We start from the raw sequence: 24,139 nt of genomic DNA on the forward strand, positions 1-24,139 counted from the left end.
GTGTTTACTTGTGTTATCTTTGATAAATTTTTAAATTTGTTTGATGATCTGAAACATTAAAGTGTGACAAACATTCAAAAAAATAAAAAATCAGGAAGGGGCCAACACTTTCAGACCACTATATATATATATATATATATATATATAATAAATAACAGTATATGACCTTTGGGAAGTTGTGGCCTAATGGTTAGAGAGTCGGACATGTAATCCAAAGGTTGCGGGTTTGAGTCTCGGGCCGGCAGGGATTGTAGGTGGGGGGAGTGAATGTCCAGCGCTCTCTCCACCCTCAATACCACGACTGAGGTGCCCTTGAGCAAGGCACCGAACCCCCAACTGCTCCCCGGGCGCCGCAGCATAAATGGTTGCCCTCTGCTCCGGGTGTGTGTTCACGGTGTGTGTGTGTTCACTGCTGTGTGTGTGCACGTTGGATGGGTTAAATGCAGAGCACGAATTCCGAGTATTGGTCACCATACTTGGCTGTATGTCACTTCACATATATCAGTGATACTAAAAAAACTCAGATCTATACTTCATTATATGTCTTTCAATACTGAAAGGTATCATTAAAAATTGACTAATTTATATGTTACTCTTATATTCAAGTAAAATATAAATAAAAAATTATATAATATTCATATTGTAACGGGGCTAACAAGACATGAGGCAAGTGGATCCAAGTTCAAGCTTTTATTAATAAACAGTCAAATCACAGGCAGGGTCAAACAACAGCAAACGGATATGGCACGGGCAAGACACAAGAGTAATCCTAGGGCAAGCGTGCGTCTTGATCGGCGAACAATATCCAACAAGGCAAGGCAGAGAGATAATCCAGGTACACGAGCAATAGTCCAAGAGAGGTGCAAACAGAGTCCGAACGGCAAGGCAAAAGGGTTAATCCAGGAAACACAAGCAAGAATCAAAACACAAGAAAACACACAAGGCAAGGCAAGGCTATGACAACTACGTGGGCTCCATAGAATAGCTATCGCTAGGAGAGTGATAAACGCTATACAATACTCGGCAATGACAGAGGAAGTCCAAGGCTTATAAAGCGTGTGTGATTGTGTGATCAGCTGTGTAATTAGAGTAATGTGAGATTGGTAACAGCTGTGTGTCGTCAGTGCAATGGATGATGCGAATTGTAGTCCAGTAGTGAAGTGCAACAGTGGTGTAGTCCATTTGGTGAGCGGGTGACCTCTGGTGGTGAGAGAACGGAAGTTCATGGACCGGATTCGTGACACGTATACACACTCACACATCAACAAAAATGTTGAAATAAAATATGAATATATTTATTAATATAATATTTATAAATTAATAGAATCTGGCTATTAATCATATATTAATCATATAATCATATGTAATATTATATGATTATTAATCACAATCGTAATTATATATAATATTAATCAATATTTGTGCGCACTGTTTTTATTGCTCATTTCAGGTGTTGAAGTTGCTAATCATGGCGTGGGACCGTCGTTTGATCTTCACCATCGGGACGTCCAGCACTACGGGAGAGATGGACACGGTCGTGTGGAACGAGATTCACCACAAGACGGAGTTCGGCTCCAACTTCACAGGCCACGGCTACCCCGACACCAACTATCTGGACAACGTGATGAGAGAATTGGCCGCCCAGGGCGTCGGAGAGGACAACCTGAAGGACTGAGGCTCGGTCCACACACACACACCTCAAGCTGAGGAGTTCCTGACCGCCAGCGAGACCTTTGACCTCTCTGGGAACAACGGTCCTCGCTGACCCCGAATGAGAGACGAGGAGATGTGGATGATGGAGTGATGAAATCAAAACAAATGACTCTAATCTGTTCCTCATTCACTGTCTCAGCTCTTTTTCTCTCTCTATCTCTCGCGACGCTCTTTTTCAAGGCTACCCAGAATGCATCTGGGCTCAGACCAGTGCATGTGGTAGTTGTATATACACACGCATTAGTGGTTGATCGATATGAGTTTTTCAGTGGCGATGCCTCTACAGATATAATATGCCATATCTAGGGGCTGTCAAGTGATTACATTTTTTAAATCTAATTAATTACATAATCTGCAGATTAATCATCAATTTTGGCTGATAAATTTCCCCCAAAAGATTATTTATTGTGGTATACGAGAATAAGCTTTGAATAAACATTACATAAAAGTAGCTTTAGAAAGAAATAATTTGATTCAGTATTGCGTAAATATTGATAGATGTTTTCTTTTGAGTGTTGGAATATAAAATGGTTTTAAAAAAATGAAATGAATTTGAAAGTAAAACCTCTAGTAGGCGGCGGCAAATCACTGTCTTAATGAGTGAGTCGTTGAATTATTCATCCAACCGATATATTCAAGCAGATGATTCAGTCAGAAAAGTCTTAATAAATGAGTCACTGAATCATTGGCTCACTGGATTTGTTCAAATGGCTGATTCAGTCAGTAACGAAAGCAAGTGACTGTTTAAACGAATGAGTCACTGAATCATCGGCTCACTCAATTCGATCAAACGCCTGATTTATTCAGTAATGAAGCTAGCGACCATCTTTTTGAATGAGTCACTGAATCATCGGCTCACTCAATTCGATCAAACGCCTGATTTATTCAGTAATGAAGCTAGCGACCATCTTTTTGAATGAGTTACTGAATCATTGGCTCAGTTCGTTCAACACACCTCTGTGTTGCTTGCTGTGCTTAATGCAAAAGTCTTATATACAGTACTATTTTACCCATTATTTACTGGAAAATGTTGAAGTTTGTAAGCTAAATAAACACCTCTGTTAATATGCCGATTAGTAGCTGATGCTGATGATCTCAAAATCATCAAATACCAGGATGGTTCATTCAATTTCTTGCTATATCGGTCTACCACTGCATATAATATCTGTGCATTCCATTGGATAACATGGAGAAGTTTTGTTTCTTTGTTGATTTTTTTAAACTGCATCACTTTCCTGCATCACTTTCCTTTCCTTATGTTTTCTGCCTGAAACAGCATCGGTTTGGCCTCCGTATATGTAACCGATTAAAGGAGGAAGCCTGTAGTTGTTGCGTTTGTAGGGAAATCGGTGTAGATGGATCCGTACGCAGATTTTCAGGGCCGTTTTTGATGTTTGTGCAAGCGCTGCATAACATATCTGCACTTCAAAACATTCAGCTCTCCGGCTCGTGTGCTACTTTTGAACTTCAGAGCAATTAGTGGAGCTCAGAGCGAATGCTGAGATGTGAGGATCCTCCTGTGTGCGTTTTCACTTTTAGAATGAATAAGATGAATAGGATGTCTTCTTGAAATATGCAATGATTCATATCCTATCTTGCTTTTGTTTCTCTTTTATGTCATTGATCTGAGAGCGTGGCATTCTGGCTGCAGATGGGTTTATCTGTGCTGTGTTTGGATTGGAAGTCTGGCATACTACTTTACTAGTATACAGTACTATTTTTGAATTGCAGGCGTTATTTCATAATGAATGTTTTAAATAATTGTCCTTTTGAATTGCATGCGATTGGCGTCCAGTTATGATGTTGAATAAATAGGATTGTTGCCCATTTTTTATTAAATATTGTGCACTAAAATGTGAATTTAAGGCAGGCAAATGATCAAATAATGAATCAAAATAGTCAACATTGTGGCTGACATTTCTAGTTCATTTGTCACACTGGAAATAAAGTTGAGCATTTTGCAGTGGTTCTCAACCAGGGGTCCGGGTTTTTTTAAAATTATATTTTAAATCGACAAAACAAGCATTTAAATAAGCTAAAGAAAAAAAAAAAAAAGAAGATATTTCTTATTTTGACTAAAACTCAAACCAAAAGTAACTAAACATTATTAATTGGAAAAGAGAGAGATTTTATTTCAGCTATATAAAACAGAATTTCTCATTTTCATTTAGTTTAACTTAAAAATCTTAAACCTCCTTATAGGCAATTTTATAATCAATAAACATTTTACTAGCTATGCCAAGCAATAAAATATTTTATCGGGTAGAAATTGAGAGTAAAAATTATGCTTATTCTTAATTTCTATCCAGTATATCAGGAAATCATGAAAATTCATGGATTAAAAGGAGCAGGAAACTTTGACCTCCTAAAACATCTGCTATCCTGAAATGTAATTATTTAAAACTTTTATTATGATTATTTTAGGTGCTTTTTCATTTTCAGAAACCAGGAATTCACATAAATTAAAATGCATTTTGTAAAACAAAACTAGGGCTTTATGGTTTTTAAATATGGTTGTGGACAATGAGGTCCCTTAGAGTCAAAAAGGTTGAGAAACATTGGCATAGTGCAATTACAGTATTTCATACAGTGTGCTCCAGTTGCACATTTTAGCAAATGCATTGGGTCATGCACAGAAAATTGACACAGTGTGCATGTAAACATATTAGATACTGTAGAAATAGTAGTATGTTCTGCTCTGTTCTGAACACAGCCCTTATGTTTGGTGACAGAGTGTTTCTGAGCCCGGAGCAGATAAATCATGACTCAAACTCCTCTCAAGGTTAAAGGCGTTTCCAGAGAGCTGTGAGAAACACACACTCATTATACCGTCCGTGGAGACATGAGTGCAGCGCTGTTATCCATCACGGCCTGGGCGGTGTGTGTTATTGCTTTCTTTGCGGATCTGATGCCGTTTTGTGACGTTCAGAGACGTTTCCCAGAGCAAGCGATTCCCTCTGGGTCTGTGAACTGTGATTTATTTCTGCGGTGACTCTGTTTGTGTGTCATCTGGAAGCCAAAGATCGTGATGCCATCGTACAGTCTCTGAAGGGCCGTTCACACTGACAGCATTTTACAGCAACAAACCAAGCTTTTCGTTTGCATAACCATTGTTTTTCTCTGTTTACAGCCATTCGGAAGTATCTGTGGATTCTTTTTTTTTGTGCACGTAATATATAAAGCCTGCATTTGTTTGCTCAAAATTTCAGGAAAAACAGTACAATTGTGAAATATTATTATAATTTAATTTTCTATGTGAATATATAGTCAAATGTTATTTATTTCTGTGATGCAGCGCTGTATTTTCAGCATCATTACTCCAGTCTTCAGTCACATGATCCTTCAGAAATCATTCTAAAATGCTGATTTGCTCAAGAAACATTTCTGTGTTGAAAACAGTTATTTTTTGCATAAGCCGAACAGCATTTATTTGAAACGGAAATCTTTTGTAACATTATAAATGTCTATACTGTCACTTTTGATCAATTTCATGTGTTCTTAGTGAATAAATATATTAATTTCTTCCAAAAAAAACAAAACAAAACAACAACAGTAGTGTATTTCATGACATTTTAGTGTGAACGGCTCTTAAGACTCACAGATGGCGTTGTTTTTAACGCTGTGGATGATTGAACAGCCCACAGATCTGCAGTCTTCCTCCATCCAGAAACGCAGAATCTCTCTGATTGTGTCTTGAAATGTCTGTATGCATCTTTAGTTACTCTCGTGTCTTGTAATGCTTAGAAGAACTCAATAGAGTACAATATATAGAGGTCAGTATATAAACACATACATTTAAGAGTGTGATATATCTTTGAAGTGTTTAAAGTATTTTTATACTTACACGTGACGCACATATATCTACACACACACACACACATACACATATACACGTGTACATATTTGATACATGCTTTTTTGTCAAATCTGACAGTTTGTCAGTAACGTCAGGGACTGTTACCGTGTTCTGAGCGTCTTATATTAGCCGTGCCGTTCAAGCAATGATCACCGTTGCTGTCGATGATGTCGGTGGGAAGGGTTTGTTTGCGCGACTTTAACTTGCCCACCCAAATGAGTCGTGTACCTTTATATATCTGCAGGGAATATTTCATTCGTCATTCATATAAGCACTGTCTGATATCACTGGAGATCTCAACATCTCGTCTCATTTCTCAAGAGTTACTTAAAATTGCTTTGAGGCTGTACAAACTGCATTTTTGTGTTGAATTTCAGTGTAACTTTGAGATTGGAGAATAAAAGTCTTATTTTAGTGTCATGAACATTTTTATTCATATTTTTTATTTTTATATTTTCTGTTATTTTAATGAAAGTTTTAGTACTTGTGTATTTTTTTTTGCCATTTTTGTGTTTATTATTTGTCATTATTTAAATGTATAGTTTTCCTTTCATTTAATTTCAGTTTAATTTTATTTGACCCTTTTAAGGTTACTTTTGGTAACCATTTTAACCAAATTTAACATTTAAACTTAACCTTTATTATTATTAGTATTAATGTCTATGTAGTTTTTAATTTTTCAGTTAAACTAAACGAAAATTAAAAATGTTGCTTTGGCAACTAGCTGAAATAAAATATAATATTTTATTTTAGTTCATATTTTATTTTAATTAACGAAAATATTTTTCAGTAGTTTTAGTTAATAAATAATAACCCTCAAAAAGGTGTTTGGTTAATAAACCATCAGTGCAGTTCTGAAGCTATTTGTTAAAACAACAACAAAAAATCTTGACTATAATGGCTTTTTAGTTTTTTTTTAACCATTTTGACCAAATTTAATAACATTTATAATCACATTTGAGCTTCTTTACTGTTCACTTCAATCATTTTGTAGTGTAAGAAATGAATGATCCATGTAGAATCCATGTAGAAGAATGACACTCATAGTAATTATACAAGAATTAGTGTCATTTTAAATAGTTTTGGAGTGTTTTACGACACTGCTGTCACTGTTTGACATATCAACCAAAATACTACCAGACTTTAAGAAACTTGTGTGACGGAAAATTGAATGGCATGTTTGAGATATGAATTTGAACTGAGTTTGTACAGGCACTGTAGCTTTAATGCGTTGTTGTTCATCTTTCTCATAGTCTATGTGTAGTTTATGAAAGATATGATAAAAAGGATAAAATGGATCTGAGTTGAAAATATCCTGCAAGAGAATTTCCGAGAGTTTTATGAGAGACTTGGACCGATTATGCAATTCTGTAAGAGAGCGTTGTTTTCATATGAGCAGATGTTGTGTTTTTACCCAGCATGCTTTGTGCACTCTTTTCAAAGGTGACTAATTAGACCCCCCTCATTAGACCTAATTAGATCATTTATCACCTGTCCATATGGTTCATCCCAAAATAACGCATCATTTTTAGCAGTTTGACTATATGTGCAATATTTCTGCCAATTGGCCGTTTTATAGTGAGGCAGAGCATCGTCCTCTCAGCTGCATGTTGATTATGAGCTTTTAGGACATTAGAGATGTTTTCAGGTGAAAGATTTATTTGAAATAGTTGTATGGCAAGCCATTTTAACATTTAATCCTTATAACGTATCTATCTGTTACTAGTAAAAATGATATCGCACAAGTCACAACTGCTTTTTTTGTCTTATGTTATGACTTGTCTGAATGTCAACTGGCAAGCCATTTTAACATTTAATCCTTAAAACGTACTAATATCTATTTTCCTGCTACTAGTACTTATTGTTTAGCTACTATTATCTAATCCATTAGGAAGTAGTAGTTATTCATTAGCAAGATGTGCTTATCCTTTAGGTACTTGTACCTTTTTTTTTAAAAGATACTAGTATACTACTTATTATAGAATAAGAATACTACTTATTCATTAGATATTAGTACTTGTTTCAGTAGTGACTAGTAACTATTCTATTGTTTCTAGTGACACATTTAGGATTTTTCTATTCAATTCTATGGGGATCTGTCAGATATCAACTGCTCAGTTCTGTTTAGTCTAGTATGTATTCCAATTGTGACTAGTACATATTTTTTAAATACTAGAAATGATTCATCAGGTACTTATTTTTTAGGTACTTGTACCAATTAAATATATACTAGTACTTATTATTAGATAGTAGTACTAGTCATAATATACGACAAGTAAAAATCAGTTTTGACGAGTATAATAAGAGTTGTTGCTAGTAATGATTACAAAATATACTAGTGTCCAATAAATAAGTACTAATACCTAATGAATAGAGACTGGTATCTATTGAAAGGGTACTAGTACCTAAAGAAAATGAATAATACTTTAATGAATGCTTAATAATAATCTAATGAATACTTATTAATACTATACACATACTAGTAAGAACTGGATAGTTAATATCTGAAGGGAAGATTCCCATAGAAGCCAATGGTAACATTTGAAATGTGTCACTAGTTACAGAAGAGTAGCTACTAGTCACTGATGAAATAAGTATTGGTATCTAATACATAAGAACTAGTATCTAATGAAAAAGTACTATTACTTAATGGAATATATACTAGTAGTTAACAAAATAGGTACTAGTAGCAGTTAAATAGATACTAGTATGTTTTATAGATTAAATGTTAAAACGCCTTGCATTATTGGTAGTAGTATCTAATTAATGAGTACCAGTATCTAATAAATAAGAACTAGTACCAAATGAATAAGTACCAGTCTCTTAAAGTACTAGTACCTAAAGAATAAGTACATAATAACAGCTAAAGAATAAGAGCACCTAATGGAATAGATACTAGTAGCTAAAAAAAGGTACTAGTAGCGTGAGAAAAGATGTTTTAAGGATTAAATGTTACAATGGCTTGCCATAATAGATGCGTATCTGTTTTTGGTGTTTATTGCAGCTTTTGGCTTCGTTTGCGAATCACAGCGGAAGGTGAGAGTGTCACGTGGAGACGGCGGATCAGTCAAGTGATTTCAGACCATATGGCACCTAAAAAGAGCCTGATCCGAGCCAAATCCGTCATCCCAGATTCATTAGCGTTTTATAATGAAATGCATTTGATGGAACTGAAATAGCAGGATCAAGAAGAGCTGTTTCCCAGAAGGAAATACGCTTTCTGAGGAGAATAATTTTGTAGCTGGCACACATTTAAGTGTGTCACAACCTCAAACCTGCTCTTCTTGGAGATATATGTAGAGGATATTGGTAAATGGTGAAGTGGTTGATGTTAATGTGTGTTTCTGCGGGCAGATTTTTAATTAGTTATGATGTTTTTTTGTTTTTTTCCCCTTTTTTTAATTTGGCCTCTCATATGAACAACTGAAGTCAAATAAAAGCGCATGGATTTGTTCCTCATATCATAGACTCTTACAAGCAATAGAATTAACGTACATTAAGATAATCGATTTCAAATATCAGACTAATTGTTGTTTGATGAAACAATACAAGGGCTTTTATGATATGTGTCTTAATGAATCTGTTCTGATCTTGTTGCATGTCTGTGTTTCCTGTGAAATAAACCCTCTCCTTCAGCAAAGGGAGTCTGATTTGACTTTGGTCTTTCTGTTCGTATTTCTTCTCTTCTCTTTTGTCTGGGATGTATTGTTATTGGCGGTATTATTAATGTCCAGTGATTGTGTGAAGCTCTGAGCTGCTAATGCAGCAGATTTAATTCATTTGACTTTTACTTAATTAAGTGCCTCTTTATTTCTCCTGTTTCGTCAGCAGTTATTTGTTCCAAAGCTTAAAATAGAGCCGAGCCAATGAGTGAATATTGACCTGTTGGAAGTGATCCTTATCATTATGAAGAAAACAAATGGTCTAGCTCAAGGAATAGAGCTGAGGACGCGAGTATGAGCCGATAATATGAATGCAATGCGAATGGAATGAAAGTTTCTTTGGATAAAGGCATTTTCTGGGTCAGCAAGATTTTCTTTTTCTTTTTTAAACATTTATTCATTTAGCTGACGCTTTTATCCAAAGCGACTTACAATTGCTATATATGTCAGAGGTCGCACGCCTCTGGAGTAACTAGGGGTTAAGTGTCTTGCTCAGGGACACATTGGTGTCTCACAGTGGATTCGAACCCGGGTCTCTCACACCAAAGGCATGTGTCTTTTCCACTGCGCCATCACCACCCCAGACATTTAAAGACAATAGTGCTTTTATTCATTAAGGATGCATTAAACTGTTCCAAAGTGACAGTAAAGACATTTATAATGTTACAAAAGATTTCTATTTCAAATAAATGCTGTTCTTTAGAACATTCTATTCATCAAAGATTCCTGAAAAATAAAATGTATCAGTTTCCATAAAAATATTGTGCAGCACAACAGCATATTAGAAATATTTCTGAAGGATCATGGAGTAATGATGCTGAAAATACAGCTTTGATCACAGAAATAAATTACATGTTAACATATATTCACATAGAAAACACTTATTTAAAATTGTAATAATATTTCCCCATATTACAGTTTTAACTGCATTTTTAATCAAATAAACAAGTACATAAAAATATATATATTACTGACCCCTAAATTTTGAATGGTGGTGTATATAAAAGCAAAAAGTATATGTGAAACAGTGAAAAAACATGCAAGAATGTAGTCACAAACACAAACTTTTCAAAAACGTAAAAAATAATAATAATCCTATACCGCCCCCAAACTTTCTAAATGTTAATTACATTACACAGGTTTCCCACAGTTATTAAAGAACCTGGAAATATTGTGGAATTTTAAATCTGTTTTCCAGGCCCAGGAGAGTCATTAAACATTACAAAAATGTTAAAAGTAATACATTTTATGATATACAGTGGTAGCCAAATTGATTAGAACACTAGTATTTTCAGCAGCTAAAAATGGTTTTAAGTCAGTTATTTCTATCTTTTGCTGTAGTGTGTCAGTAGGAAATATCAGCTTTCATTTCCAAACATTCATCTTGCCATTAATTGTAATAATCCAGTGAGATGTTTGTGCTCCACACAGAGATCTGATCTGATCATCATCCAGTCTGTCTGGAATGACATGAAGAAACAGAACAAACTGAGACTAAATCCAGAAGAACTGTGTCTCCAAGACGCTTCAAAAAAGCTACCTGCAAAGCTACAGTACTGTTAAAAGTTTTATGCACTTGTGTAAAAATGCTGTAAAATGAGGATGCTGTCAAAAATATATTTGGTGTGAGCATCCTTTGTGCTTAAAGCAGCTTTTGTCCTCGGTGCACTTGAGCAGAGTTTCTCAGGAGTTCAAGTTCATATTTTGAATTGTAACAATACTACAGCATTTATTAATCTTAGTTAATATTAATTTCAGCATTTACTAATGCATTATTAAAATAATCACTCGTCGCTGGAAGCTTGTGTCGTTTATGAACCTTTTGCATCTGATTCCTTTCGTTTTTCATTCTCACTCCCAGCGGCACCGTATTAGCAGGTAATAATAATATTTCCTGTCAAATCAAAATTGATTTTGTCATCCCGCTCTGGAGAAATTTAATGAACAGCACAGAGCTCGTGCAAACGTTACACGCAGGTTTTATGCAGTCATAAATGTAATGCAGTATGAATTATTTGAGGTCAGACTGGATTGAGAGAAAGAAACACAGAGCTTGGTGTAAATGTGTTTTATAGTCAACAGGCACAGCAGATGCTCTCCGTCCAAATAAAATGAGCGTTAAACCAACAAAAGCTAATTTCTGCACAAGAAAGCAAATGTTCATATTTTGCCAGAAACATATCAACTCTATTCAGCTGTTTTCCAGCACACACATGCTCACACGACCCAAAAACACTGTTTGGCACAATGCAAAGCCTCTTCTGTTCCCACAAATAAATCTAACCACCAGAATCAGTCTAAATGAACCAAACACCACCCAGAAAACTGATAAAAAACATCTAAAGCAAACACACCGGCTGATGTCAGTCTGACACGGCTGCCCTCGTTTCAGTTTTACACTGCTAACCTGCTTCTGTCCACAGCAGTGGCACTTCTAGAACATGGCTGGCTGAGGTTTATACAACAGCTGTTTAAACGCAGAAAAGCTATTTATAATCCTCATGTGAATAACTTATGGGAATCATTTGTGTGCAAATATAAAAATATTACAATCACTCTGTTAAGAGCTGATAAAAAAAAAAAAGTAAAAACTGTAACTTGAATGCAATGTAAGTCGCTTTGGATAAAAGCGTCTGCTAAATGCATAAATATATAAATATAATCAAGTACATTGGTCAAGAACTAGTTCACCTGCATGAAAACAAATAGCACAAAATAGATTCTGGTGTCCAGTGAGCATAAACGCCATTTAAATGCTACTCACTGTTTCTATAATGTGTGTCAGTGTTGTTTGAGCATCATACTATTATAGTTTCTTAAATATTTTGATTGTTCGTTTGTTTTTTCCACTTTCATATTAATAGTTTGTTATTATGTTCTGTGTTTCTGTCATTTTTGTTATTGTTATTTAAAATATATACACTGGAGGCCACAAGTTTGGAATAATTAAGTCTTTTCTGTTCACCAAGGCTGCATTTATTTGATCAAAAATACGGTAAAAATAGAGAAATATTATTACTATTCAAAATAGCTATGTTTATATGAATATCTGTTAAAATGTAATTTATTTCTGTGGTCAAAGCTGCATTTTCAGTCGTCAGTGTCACATGATCTTCAGAAATCATTCTAATATACTGATTTACTGCTCAAGGAACATTTCTGATTATTATCAATGCTGAAAACAGTTGTGCTGCACAATATTTTTGTGGAAACCGTGATACATTTTGGTTTTCAGGACTCAGTTGAATAGAAAGGTTAAAAGAACAGCATTTTTTTTTTATAGAAATCTTTTGTAACATTACTTTACTGTCACTTTTGATGAATAAAATAAAAAATATATATGAATTTCTTATATATTCTTTTTAGTTGTACTGACCCCAAATTTAGCATGATAGTCTATCCACAAAAATATGAACTATTTTCAATTTTGATAATAATCAGAATTTTTTCTTTAGCAAAATTAATCTTTGCATAACATAAATAAATTATATTTTAAAATACATCGCAATAAAAAGCAGTTATTTTAAATTGTAAAAATATTTCACAATATTTTTGTAATATTTTGTAAAACTAAGAAAAATATTTTGTAAAACAATGTAATATTTTACAAACTAAATGAAAATTAGAAAAGTTGCTTTGGCAACTAGCTGAAATAAAATGTTTTTTTTAAATATATATTTTATTTGAGTTCATGTTTATTTTACTTCAAGTAATAATGTTTTGTATGGTTTTAACTGTAGTTAACTGTAATAACACTGCTGTGTGAATGTGTTGATGCTGTTTAGTGTACAGTAATGCCATGCAGACTGCAGGACTGTGACACACGCGGCTGATTTCAGAAGCTACAGTCCGGCGTCTGTGATGAAATCTATGGAAGGCCAAATTACTCAAAATTAACCATTAAATAAATGTAGAAATAAATAAATAATTAAATACATAAATAAATAAATATGTATTCATTAATCGCACGATTGTCATGAGTTAACTCACGATTAATCGCAACAATCGCACATTTTTATTTGTTCTAAATGTACCTTAAATTAATACTTTTCAAGTTTTTAATACTCTAATCAACATGTGCATGGACAAATATGGATGCTTTCTGCAAATGTATGTTTATTATTATTGAAACCATAGTCAACATAGAGCATGAAGACTAGACATATGTCAAAGGTCATAGATGTTTTTCAAATTAATAAATAAATAACATGTAAAAAGAAATTCCAGGTTCCTATTACTGCTCTTTCTTTGCTCTGAGTAATTTACTGACACAAACCTGTTTATACTTTTGCACGACAGGCCAGCTCACTTCTTCTGAACATGCAACATGTATTTTTAAATATTTATTATTTATCATTAGATTTGTTTGCCTCTCTGCGCCACAAACTGTATTTTGATGCAGCTAAATTCTCAATAAAACTGTTTTCATTTATATATTTTACTGTATCTGTAATCAGACAACTGAATGAATATGAAATAGTGACTATAAAGTCGGGTATAGACCACGGGTCAAACTGAAAATGTGCGCTGCGTTAATCTCACGTTAATAAAATCAGTGCCGTTAAAATGAATTTGCGTTAATATGTTAACTTTGACAGCACTAATATATATATATATATATATATATATATATATATATATATATATATATATATATTCATTCATTCATTCATTCATTCTTTTCCTCCACATTTCATTTTCAGGGTTATGGTTGTCGGCACATCCCAAAACCCTAAAAATGAAATGTATAAATACATAAATAAACGAGCGAATGAATAAATAAATGAATAAATAAATGAATAAATATTTGTGCATTTAATTATTTATGTATTTAACGATTTATTTATATATTTCAACATTTATTTAATGATTTAATTTTGAGTAATTTGGCCCTCCAAAAAAAATCCCCCCAGAGCATCAAGATAATAAAACACTTCAAAGTACAAATACGTAAAAATGTTTCCACAGACATTCATCAATAACTCGAGTTTGATTGGAAAACATTGCATAATTAGATTTTACAGCAGGAGAGAGCTCTTATTCCTGAGCGCTGAAGCTGAAGCTGGTCTTCTCTATGAGCTCAGGATGAGCGGGTGGATCTCGGCTGGTTCTCGGCTCTGGAAGGACGAATGCGCTCGTTCTAGATCCAGCACGACGTCCAGCAGACGAGCGGCGAGGGCACGAGCGCGCTCAGATCGGCCCTGCACAGACACTGACACACAGAGAGAGAGGAGACGCTTTAACACGTGTTCTGTGCTGGCTCTCAGATCTGATCTACAGATGAATCAACCCAGGCTCATTCCAAATACGTATCAATTTCTGCAGCACACCTTACTACACGTTTCGCAGCAGTTTCAAAGTGAAACGTCCAGTGTTCAATATGTGACTCTGGCATGTTTTTGTTATGTTGATACAGGCACGTATTGCTGTGTATTTATTACGTAGCTTCAGTTCGTAATTCAAATATCTGACGAGTGTTGCTAAAAGTGTTGAAAATATCCCCTACACCAAACCCAACCCTAAACCTACCCCACAGTGTTAACCAATGCAAAAGTGATATAAAAACGCATTTGTTGATGCTGCCATGGTATTTTAACTTCCTTAGGTCCTCAGATTTGAACTGTTTTGTTGAACCGTAGTTTAACGAGGTCCATACCAGAGGCTTCATCACTCAAGAGCAACGCTGTATCCTGAGCAAACCTACTGAATTACAATCCGAATTACGGAAATGTTGGAACGTTTTTTAAATTTTAATAAAATGAAAACTAAAAGAATTTCAAATAACTTTGAGACAATATTTTATTCACAATAGAACATAGAGAACATAACAAATGTTTAAACTGAGAAATTTGACGCATCTACGCATGTGTTTTGAGTTTGAGCTCCATCAAATTGATTCTTTATCGTCTATTTTCTATCTTAAAAACTATTTTATACACTATCATTTTCGTTTCTATAACGTGTGAATATATCCCCTATAGCATTCTAAAACAAAACCAATCAGAGCGTCTTGTTATCACTAGTTTTATTTTGATTTCTCGAGTCTGCTATTAGCTTATAGACCGTTAGCATCAACAGCTAATCTCGCTTAGATTGCTAATACTCTATTCACACACATTACCATTGTTTCACTGTTACTTGCTTAAATGGCGGATGTGTGTCTACCTTTGAGTGCAGGTGAGGACACATTCCAGCTGCATTCCAGCTGCACACCTATACATATATATATATATATATATAGGTACGTTGTTTTGAGTGTCGCAGAAATGTAGGTAGAGGCACGCATTTCCAATGAGCCTATGATGTGATGAAGAATCACGTCTAACCTGATGACGGCTGACTGGCATTCAGCGGCTCTTCCTGTTCCACTGCCTCCACTTCCTGTGCCTCCAGGTACTGCTTCCTGTGTCCCAAACATCAGCAGAGTCAGAAATGGAGCACAGTGTGGATTTCTTCCTTATAGACATTTACCATGGTAACTATGAAGTACCTGAGTTACAGCAGTTATTGTTCATCCAGTGAAATCATAATTAATATGGGATTGTTTGATTATGGTGGCGGTTCATTCATATTAATCACTGTAGCAACAGGTGAATGTTATGATGATTGTCCAAAACGTGGGTGATAAATAAATAAATACATATTTTGCACATAGAAAATAAAACCTAATTTTAGACAAGTTAATTGTCATTAAAACTAAAACCATGAAAAAATAGTTTTAGGTATACTTGAAGTGTTAACTGAAATAGAATCAAATTTGTAATGTTTCATAGAAAAAATATTTTAATCGTGTTTTATTTTAACTAGTTGCCAGGGTGAAAATTGTATTTATCTTTAAGTACTAAAATAAACAATAAATAAATACAATAAATTACATTTTAAATTTTTACTAAAAATAAAATTAAAATATAAAAATACAAAACTAATTAAAATTATAAAAAAAAATACTATAACATATTAATAATACTAAAATAACACTGATTCTATAACAATTAAGATTGCATTGCATTTGCTTTGTAACAAATAATAATAATATTAATTAATATTAAAATATGTGAAATAAATATGATAGACATTTCTTCATGACATGCATATAAAGGAGAAATTATACTAAAACACATTTACATGTATGCTTTTGGCAGACACTTTTATCCAAAGTGATTTACATTACATTCAAGGTACATTAATAATAATAATAATAAATAAAGAGTAAATAGAATTAGAAATAAAAAAAATAATAATTAAATACGTATAAAAAATAAATAAAATTATATTTGGCACAAAGAAAATGAAACCTAATTTTAGAAAAAGTGAGCATTGCATTTGCATTGTGGCAATTTAAATATTAAATCCACAAATCCTCAATATTTTAATGTGAAATAAATATGAAGCAAACAGTTCTTCATAACATTCACCCTGACAATGATATATGAATGCATAATATAATACATTTACATATATGCATTTAGGAGATGTTTTTATCCAAAGTCACTTAGACTGCATTGAATGTATAATAATAATAGTGTTTTAATAATAACAGTACTCCTTGATTTCTGTCATACAGCAGCGTCACCTGTTGGGCGTTTACAGTATTACAGCATCACAGGAGTCGCAGCGATCAGGTAAAGACGCTCACACACACCTGAGTTTGTCTCGGCCCTGCAGCAGCTCTTTATAAATGATCTGTGTTTCAGCATCAGGATCTAACGGGTCGCTCCAGTCGCCCAGAGTCACGGCCGAATGAGTCCGACAACACCCGGACGCTGACACACACACACACACACACACACACACACACACACACACACACACACACACACACAAATGACAGTGAGTAACACATCCTCCACTATCTCTCCCTATCACATCTAATATTATTATTATTGACTGTGCAATGATAAAATACATGCAGCATTATTTTAATGTGCTTTACGAGAAATAATGAAGCACTGCAACTGAAAACATCCATGAACATCTAACTGTCCACTGTGATCTAATCCATCTCAGGTCACTGTTAAGTACCGTATCACACACACACACACACACAAGCACACACACCTGTGCGGTTGGGCTGAAGGCAGCAGGTCCATTTGTTTCCTCGATGAGCTCCTGGGTGAAACGATGGCAGCATGTGTTCATTATAAATACTGACCTTCCTGATGGCCGACAGCCACTGATTGAGCTCATTTACATTCTGAAACACACACATAAACATTATTATTTCAGTGAAATTTAATGGAAACGATATATATACTTTGTTTACTCTCTCTCTCTCTCTCTTTATATATATATATGAATTTACACTTTTGTTCATCAAGATCAAGGATGCATTGAATTGATCAAAAGTGACAGTAAAGGCATTTCCAATGTTACATAAGATTTCTATTTCAAATAAATGCTGTTCTTTTGAACTTTCTATTCATCTGTGAATCCTGAAAAATAAAATGTAGTTTCCACAGAAATATTGGGCAGCACAACTGTTTTCAACATTGATAATAATAAAAAATGTTTCTTGTGCAGCATAACAGCATATTAGAATGATTTCTGAAGATCATGTGACACTGAAGACTGGAGTAGTGATGCTGAAAATACAGCTGCACATCACAGAAATAAATTACAGTTTAATATAGAAAACGGCTATTTTAATTTTTAATAATATTTCACATTTTTACTGTATTTTTGATCAAATACATGCAGACTTTGTCAGCAGAAGAGATATATAAAACTAAATCACAACATATTTGACTGAACGTGAACCATGTAAAGTAATTTTACGTTTACTGTAATGCATTTGCATTTATATTTATATAGAATGCACAATTAACATAATATTTCATGATTTTCTATTTCATGCAATAGCAGCTAAATTATTCAGTATATTGGATTGGATGATGCATTATCATTGTGTAAATGCTGAACTCTGTAAATATGGTGCAGTAGAGCAGTAAATGTTCTCTGTTCAGGAGGAGGATCTTCCTCGTGTCAGTATAGTGTTTAGTGTGTGTTAATGTGTGTCACTGTTGAAGCCATTTCTATGGAAGTAATAATATTTTGAGTTTATTTTGTAAAATCTGAGAAAAAACCTGTGTTGCAAATGAAACGTAGAAATTGGAATGTAAGCAGTTAGCCAGTGATGTAGCATAACGTAATTTGATTGGCTGTTAGATTTAGTATGAAAGAAATAGAACCCTGCAAAACAGTCAGAAGCCACTGGACTTTTGAGCAACACAGTCTTTTGACCTATGCAATACTGCAGTTAATTTGTAAGAAAAGTAAATATCCTAAGTTTTTTATGTTTTAAGATTTATAATTAAACAGTCAAACGAAGAACTTTGGATTCAAGACTTTTATTCACTGACGTTTTGTGTTGAGTACAAAAGAACTCTGAAGTCCTAAGCTAGTGAGTCGGCTTATTGCGCTCACAACCAAGTCAAAAGTCTGCTCGACATAGTCAAAATATCGAGTGAATTCGGAAGATTGTTCGACGAAGCCGAAAGACGAGCCGCGTGAGAAGATCGCTAAAGAAAAAAGACACTCGTGATGACGGCGAGCTAATCGAACGGGCGGATCTGAGGAAAACCTGCTTGCGGCTGCTAACAAATACAATAGACCAATACGGACGGAAACTACGTTGCAGCAAAAGAATACAGAAAGAAAGCCAGAGGTAGCCTAACTGGAGTGAGTCGTCGGCTAAATGAGACATTCCCTGGCACAGGTCTGATATTTTCTTCATGACTCTATTAAGCCATCGTCTAAAAGTGACAGTAAGTGTTCACTGGATATTGCATCCTGAAAGTCATAGAGCTTGACATAGATAAATCCTGCACATCAGTGACTCTTTTAAACGAGTGTTTATAAGAAGACTAGAAGCTGAGAATTGGAGAATTGTGACAGTTTTTGTGTGAAGATTTTAAAGTGACATGATATGGCAGATGAAAGCGCAGCTGCGTGTATTGACCAAAAGAGGGCGCCAAAGCCCACAGAAAAGGCTGTAGAGGAGAAAATACGCAGGCTGAAAGGAGAACGCAAGGGAAAGTTGGCACAAATAACCAAACAGAAGAATGATTTAGCCAAATTGAAGGAAAATGAACACAACGTTAATTTCATTAAAGATGAAGAATTGCTACGGTTCGAAAGGTGCTTAAAACAGTATGAACGGATTAATGAAGAGTTGTGTGAGTTAATAGACGAAGATGATAAGAAAGCGGATCAAGCTGCTTATGAGAACAGATTATCGGAATTTCAGCAGTTTATAGAAGACACAAACAAATGGATTGCAGATGTTCTAGAAGATGAGGAAGATGATATTAGGCCGCATGACAGTGTATCCAAAGCTAACTCTGTGGTAAGCCAGACTTCCAGTACTACTTCTACAATACTGAGAATTAAAGCTGAACGTGAAGCACTGTTAGCAAAAGCTGCAGCAATGAAAAAGAGAGAAGCAATAGAACAAGAAGAAACACGCTTGAGAATTAGAAAAGAGCAATTGGAGCTTGAAACTGAGCTTGCTGCTTCAGACGCCAAACTGAAGGTGTACGAAGAATTTGAAGATTTTCATGGATTTAAACGTGATGTATCAGAGCTACCTTCAGGACCCAGATTTGAACCCTTGATGTGTAGACAAGAAAAACACGGTGTAGACGATCATGTACGTCGTGGAGCTGGTAAGACATCCCTTAAATTCAATTCAAAGCCAGCCACTGAAGTTGGTGCTTCAGTTAGAAGAAAGTCATCGTCAAGGTTTGATGCTGTCAGCAGCACGCCACATCTTAATCATCATGATCACACTGATATTTCTACAGATAGCCTGCACGAAGTGTTACAGCGTCAAAACGAAGTCACTGAGATGCTCATTAAACAACAGAATTTGTCTCAACTCCCTCAAAGAGACATATTCACATTTACAGGAGATCCTCTGACTTATAGATCTTTTATAAGGGCATTCGAGCATGCTATTGACAGTAAAACAGACAGTCATCAGGACCGGCTGTACTACCTCGAACAGTTCACGAGTGGAGAGCCACTTGATCTCATTCGAAGCTGTGAGCACATGAAACCCGACAGAGCTTATAAAGAAGCCAGAGAACTGCTTGATCGTCACTATGGAGATGAAATGACCATCGCTACAGCTTATATCAAGAAGGCTATGGAATGGCCTCAGATAAGGCCGGAAGACAGAAAAGGATTGAACGCCTTTGCTTTGTTCTTGGTTGGATGTTGTAACACAATACATGATGTGGATTACATGGACGAAATGAACAATCCTACCAACATGAAGTCCATTTTATCCAAACTTCCATTCAAACTGAAAGAAAGATGGAGAAGTTATGCTTATGACATTCAAGAAAGAACAAGAAAAAGAGCCAGATTTCCTGATTTAGTGGAATATGTGTACAGACAAGCAAAGGTTGCCAATGACCCGCTGTTTGGAGATATCCTGGACTCCACTTCAAGTAGTCAGAACAGTTCAAAAAGGCAACCAAGCAGTAGAAAAAGTGAGTCTAAAAGAAGCAGCTTTGCTGTGAATGTGTCTGCTACCGAAAATAATGTCAGTAAAAGCCAACCTGAGAAGAAACCTTTTGCAGCCAAGTCAGCAAGTGTATTTCAAAGTCCTTGTCTTTACTGTCAGAAGAATCATGCACTGAATGCGTGCAACAAGATTCGAGAGCAGCCTCTGAAAGAAAGAATTCAGTTCTTGAAAACGAATGGCCTTTGTTTTGGGTGTCTGACAGCAGGTCATATGTCCAAGGACTGTAAAAAAAGGGCCTCTTGTCCAGATTGTTCATTCAAGCACCCAGCTATCTTGCATGTTGTTAAGGAAGATGCTTCATCAAAGAACAACAGTGCGGACGACAGGTCACAAAGTACGAGTGAAGTCACAAGTGCTCTTGTGTCTGCAGGGTGCAGAAAAGGTGACCATACTGGGGCCGGGAACAATGAGTGTATTCTTCCCATCGTACCTGTGCAGATAAAACACAAGAAAGACACAAAGATAATCAAGACCTATGCTTTCCTGGATCAAGGAAGTACAGCGACTTTCTGCACTGAAGAATTGGCGAAGAAGTTGAATATACGGGGCAGAAAGACAGAGTTCCTGCTTCGTACTCTATCGCAAGAACAGAAAGTGAATAGCTATGAACTTACAGATCTGGAGGTGTGTGGCTTAGAGGAGCAAGATTACATTCAGCTTCCCAATGTGTATACTCAGCCAGACATACCTGCAAAAAAGGCCAACATCCCACAGAAAAGAGATTTGGAGAAGTGGTCTTACCTGAGTCGAGTCCATCTCCCAACACTTGAAGCAGAAGTTGGTCTGCTCATCGGTGTCAATGCGCACAAAGCCATGGAGCCATGGGAGATAATTAATAGCCAGAACAACGGACCATATGCTGTGAAGACAGCTCTTGGCTGGGTTGTCAATGGGCCAATCAGCAGATGCCAAGAAAAGGAATCAGATGATGACAAAAGACAAAGTTTCCTTGTCAATCGTATTTCTGTGATAAGCATCGAAGACATGCTGATGAAGCACTACAATGCAGATTTTCCAGAAAGAAGATGTGACGACAGACGAGAACAGTCGCAACATGACAAACAGTTCATGCATACGGTGACAACATCAGCTCAACTCGTGGATGGTCACTTCTGCATTAAGTTGCCTTTGAAGGATGACAAGGTGAAGATGCCATGCAACCGTGGTATTGCTGAACAGAGGCTTAACTCTTTGAAGAGGAAGTTCAGTAGGAATACAGATTTCTTTCAAGAGTACAAGGCTTTTATGGACAACATACTGGAAAAAGGCTACGCAGTAAGGATTCCAGAAGAACAGTTGATTCGCAGTGATGGAAGAGTATGGTTCATTCCACACCATGGGGTTTACCATCCAAAAAAGAAGAAACTCAGAGTTGTTTTTGACTGTGCGGCAACTTACCAAGGTGTGTCGCTAAATGACCAGTTGTTGCAAGGGCCTGACTTAACTAACACCCTCATCGGAGTATTGTTGAGATTCAGACAGGAGTCTGTAGCCATGATGGCAGATATAGAGTCCATGTTTTACCAGGTGCAAATTCCAGACACGGACGCGGATATGCTACGCTTTCTCTGGTGGCCAGGTGGTAATCTGAATGTGGAAGCAGAAGAGTACAGAATGTGTGTGCATTTGTTCGGTGCTACATCATCTCCTAGTTGTGCGTCATATGCATTAAGAAGAACAGCGGAAGATGCAGCATCAAAGAGTACCCCAGAAGCCACACAGACAGTCCTCAAGAACTTCTATGTGGACGACTGTTTGAAGTCAGTAGCCACAGAAGATAAAGCCGTTGCTCTTGTGAGGGAGCTGATGCCGTTGTGCGCCAGTGGTGGTTTCCATTTGACCAAGTGGGTCAGCAACAGCAGAGCCCTGCTGGGCTCCATTCCTGACCACGAACGAGCAGCTGAAGTCAAAGATCTCGTTTTGGAGCATGATGAGTTACCAGTGGAACGGGCATTAGGCATGCAGTGGTGCACAAGTTCTGACAGCTTCAGGTTCAAAATAAATCTGCCGGACAAGCCATGCACAAGACGGGGCATTTTATCTGTAGTCAGTTCGGTGTATGACCCAATGGGTTTTTTGGCACCACTCCTACTACCCATCAAGCTCATTTTAAGAGATCTCTGTCAAGAGAAGAAAGGTTGGGACGAAGAGATCCATGAAAAGGAATATCGGACATGGATGAAATGGCTGACAGACTTAGACAAGCTTTCAGAACTCCGTCTGAACAGATGTTTCAAACCTCCTGCGTTTGGTCCCACAAATGCTGCTCAGATTCACAATTTCTCAGACGCTAGTCAAGATGGATATGGCGTTGTGTCGTATCTCTTGCTTACAAATGACCGGGGTGAGAAACATGTATCATTCTTGATGGGAAAGTCCAGAGTCGCTCCACTCAAACAGATCACAATCCCGAGAATGGAGTTGACAGCAGCAATGGTTGCAGTCAAGATCGATCAGATGTTGAAAGAAGAACTTGAAGTTCCCCTGATGGAGTCGGTCTTCTGGACGGATAGTACAACAGTACTAAAGTACATTGTAAACGATGTCCTTCGTTTCAAGACATTTGTAGCCAACCGTGTCTCTTTCATTAGAGAAGCGACTACATCTTCTCAGTGGAGGTATGTCAACACCTCACAAAATCCAGCAGATCAGGCTTCCAGAGGTTTGAAGATCCAGAGCTTCATAGAAAGTAAGAGCTGGTTTCAGGGACCTAGTTTCCTGCAAAAAGAAGTTGAATGGCCGAAACAACCTGAACAGTGGCCTTACCTGACTGAAGAAGATGTTGAGGTGAAGACATCCTCTGCAGTGTCATGCACAAACTCAAATGAGTGCACAGATCCACTGAATCAGTTCTTTGAGTATTACTCCAGTTGGCATAAGTTAAAAAAGGCGGCAGCCTGGATTTTGCAATTGAGAAGGACGTTGAGGCACCTGAGCGAAAAGAGAAAAGAGTTTGAGGAGAACATACAGCAGAATGAGAATGATCCAGAGAAACGCAGATCTATTGTTGAACAGCAAATGGTGATGTACAAGAAAAACCTGGAAAAAAGAATACTTACCATGAAAGATCTATCCGAAGCTGAAATTGAACTGGTTAAATACAGTCAGAGACAAACTTACATGGAGGAGATACAAGCTTTGCAGTTGGCAGGCTCCCGTGTGAAAAAGAACAGTTCTATCTTCAAATTGGATCCATACTTGCAAGAGGATGTGTTGAGAGTAGGAGGACGTTTGAACAGATCGGCGATGCCTGAAGAGGCCAAGCATCCTGCCATTCTGCATAAACAGCACAGAATAGCTCACCTCATTCTTCACCACATTCATCAAGAGTGTGGACATGGAGGTAGGAACCACGTCTTAGCCATATTGCGACAGCGG

General features: G+C 36.2%; 2 protein-coding genes across 3 annotated transcripts in view; one reads left to right on the plus strand and one right to left on the minus strand.

The window, feature by feature from the left end:
- Positions 1 to 3,892, plus strand: part of LOC306848868 (E3 ubiquitin-protein ligase DTX1-like) — a 42,726-nt gene extending 38,834 nt beyond the window's left edge. Inside the window, exon 10 of one of the 2 annotated variants that reach the window (XM_079383633.1) lies at positions 1,451 to 3,892. In XM_079383633.1, coding sequence (XP_079239759.1) covers positions 1,451 to 1,675 — 225 coding nt within the window. In that variant the 3' untranslated portion in view covers positions 1,676 to 3,892. The remainder of the gene's footprint in view (positions 1 to 1,450) is intronic. The other variant, XM_079383634.1, reaches the window with a different exon arrangement.
- Positions 3,893 to 14,303: 10,411 nt separating this feature from the next.
- Positions 14,304 to 24,139, minus strand: part of LOC306849137 (rasGAP-activating-like protein 1) — a gene marked incomplete at both ends in the record, with an annotated part of 42,500 nt that continues 32,664 nt past the window's right edge. Inside the window, 4 exons of the mRNA XM_079383979.1 lie at positions 14,304 to 14,443; positions 15,558 to 15,634; positions 16,874 to 16,994; positions 17,290 to 17,425. Of these exons, the coding sequence (XP_079240105.1) occupies positions 14,304 to 14,443; positions 15,558 to 15,634; positions 16,874 to 16,994; positions 17,290 to 17,425 (474 nt within the window). The remainder of the gene's footprint in view (positions 14,444 to 15,557; positions 15,635 to 16,873; positions 16,995 to 17,289; positions 17,426 to 24,139) is intronic.

The sequence above is a fragment of the Barbus barbus genome (genome assembly GCF_936440315.1).
Source record: "Barbus barbus genome assembly, chromosome: 29".
In the NCBI taxonomy this organism is placed as follows: Eukaryota; Metazoa; Chordata; class Actinopteri; order Cypriniformes; family Cyprinidae; genus Barbus; species Barbus barbus.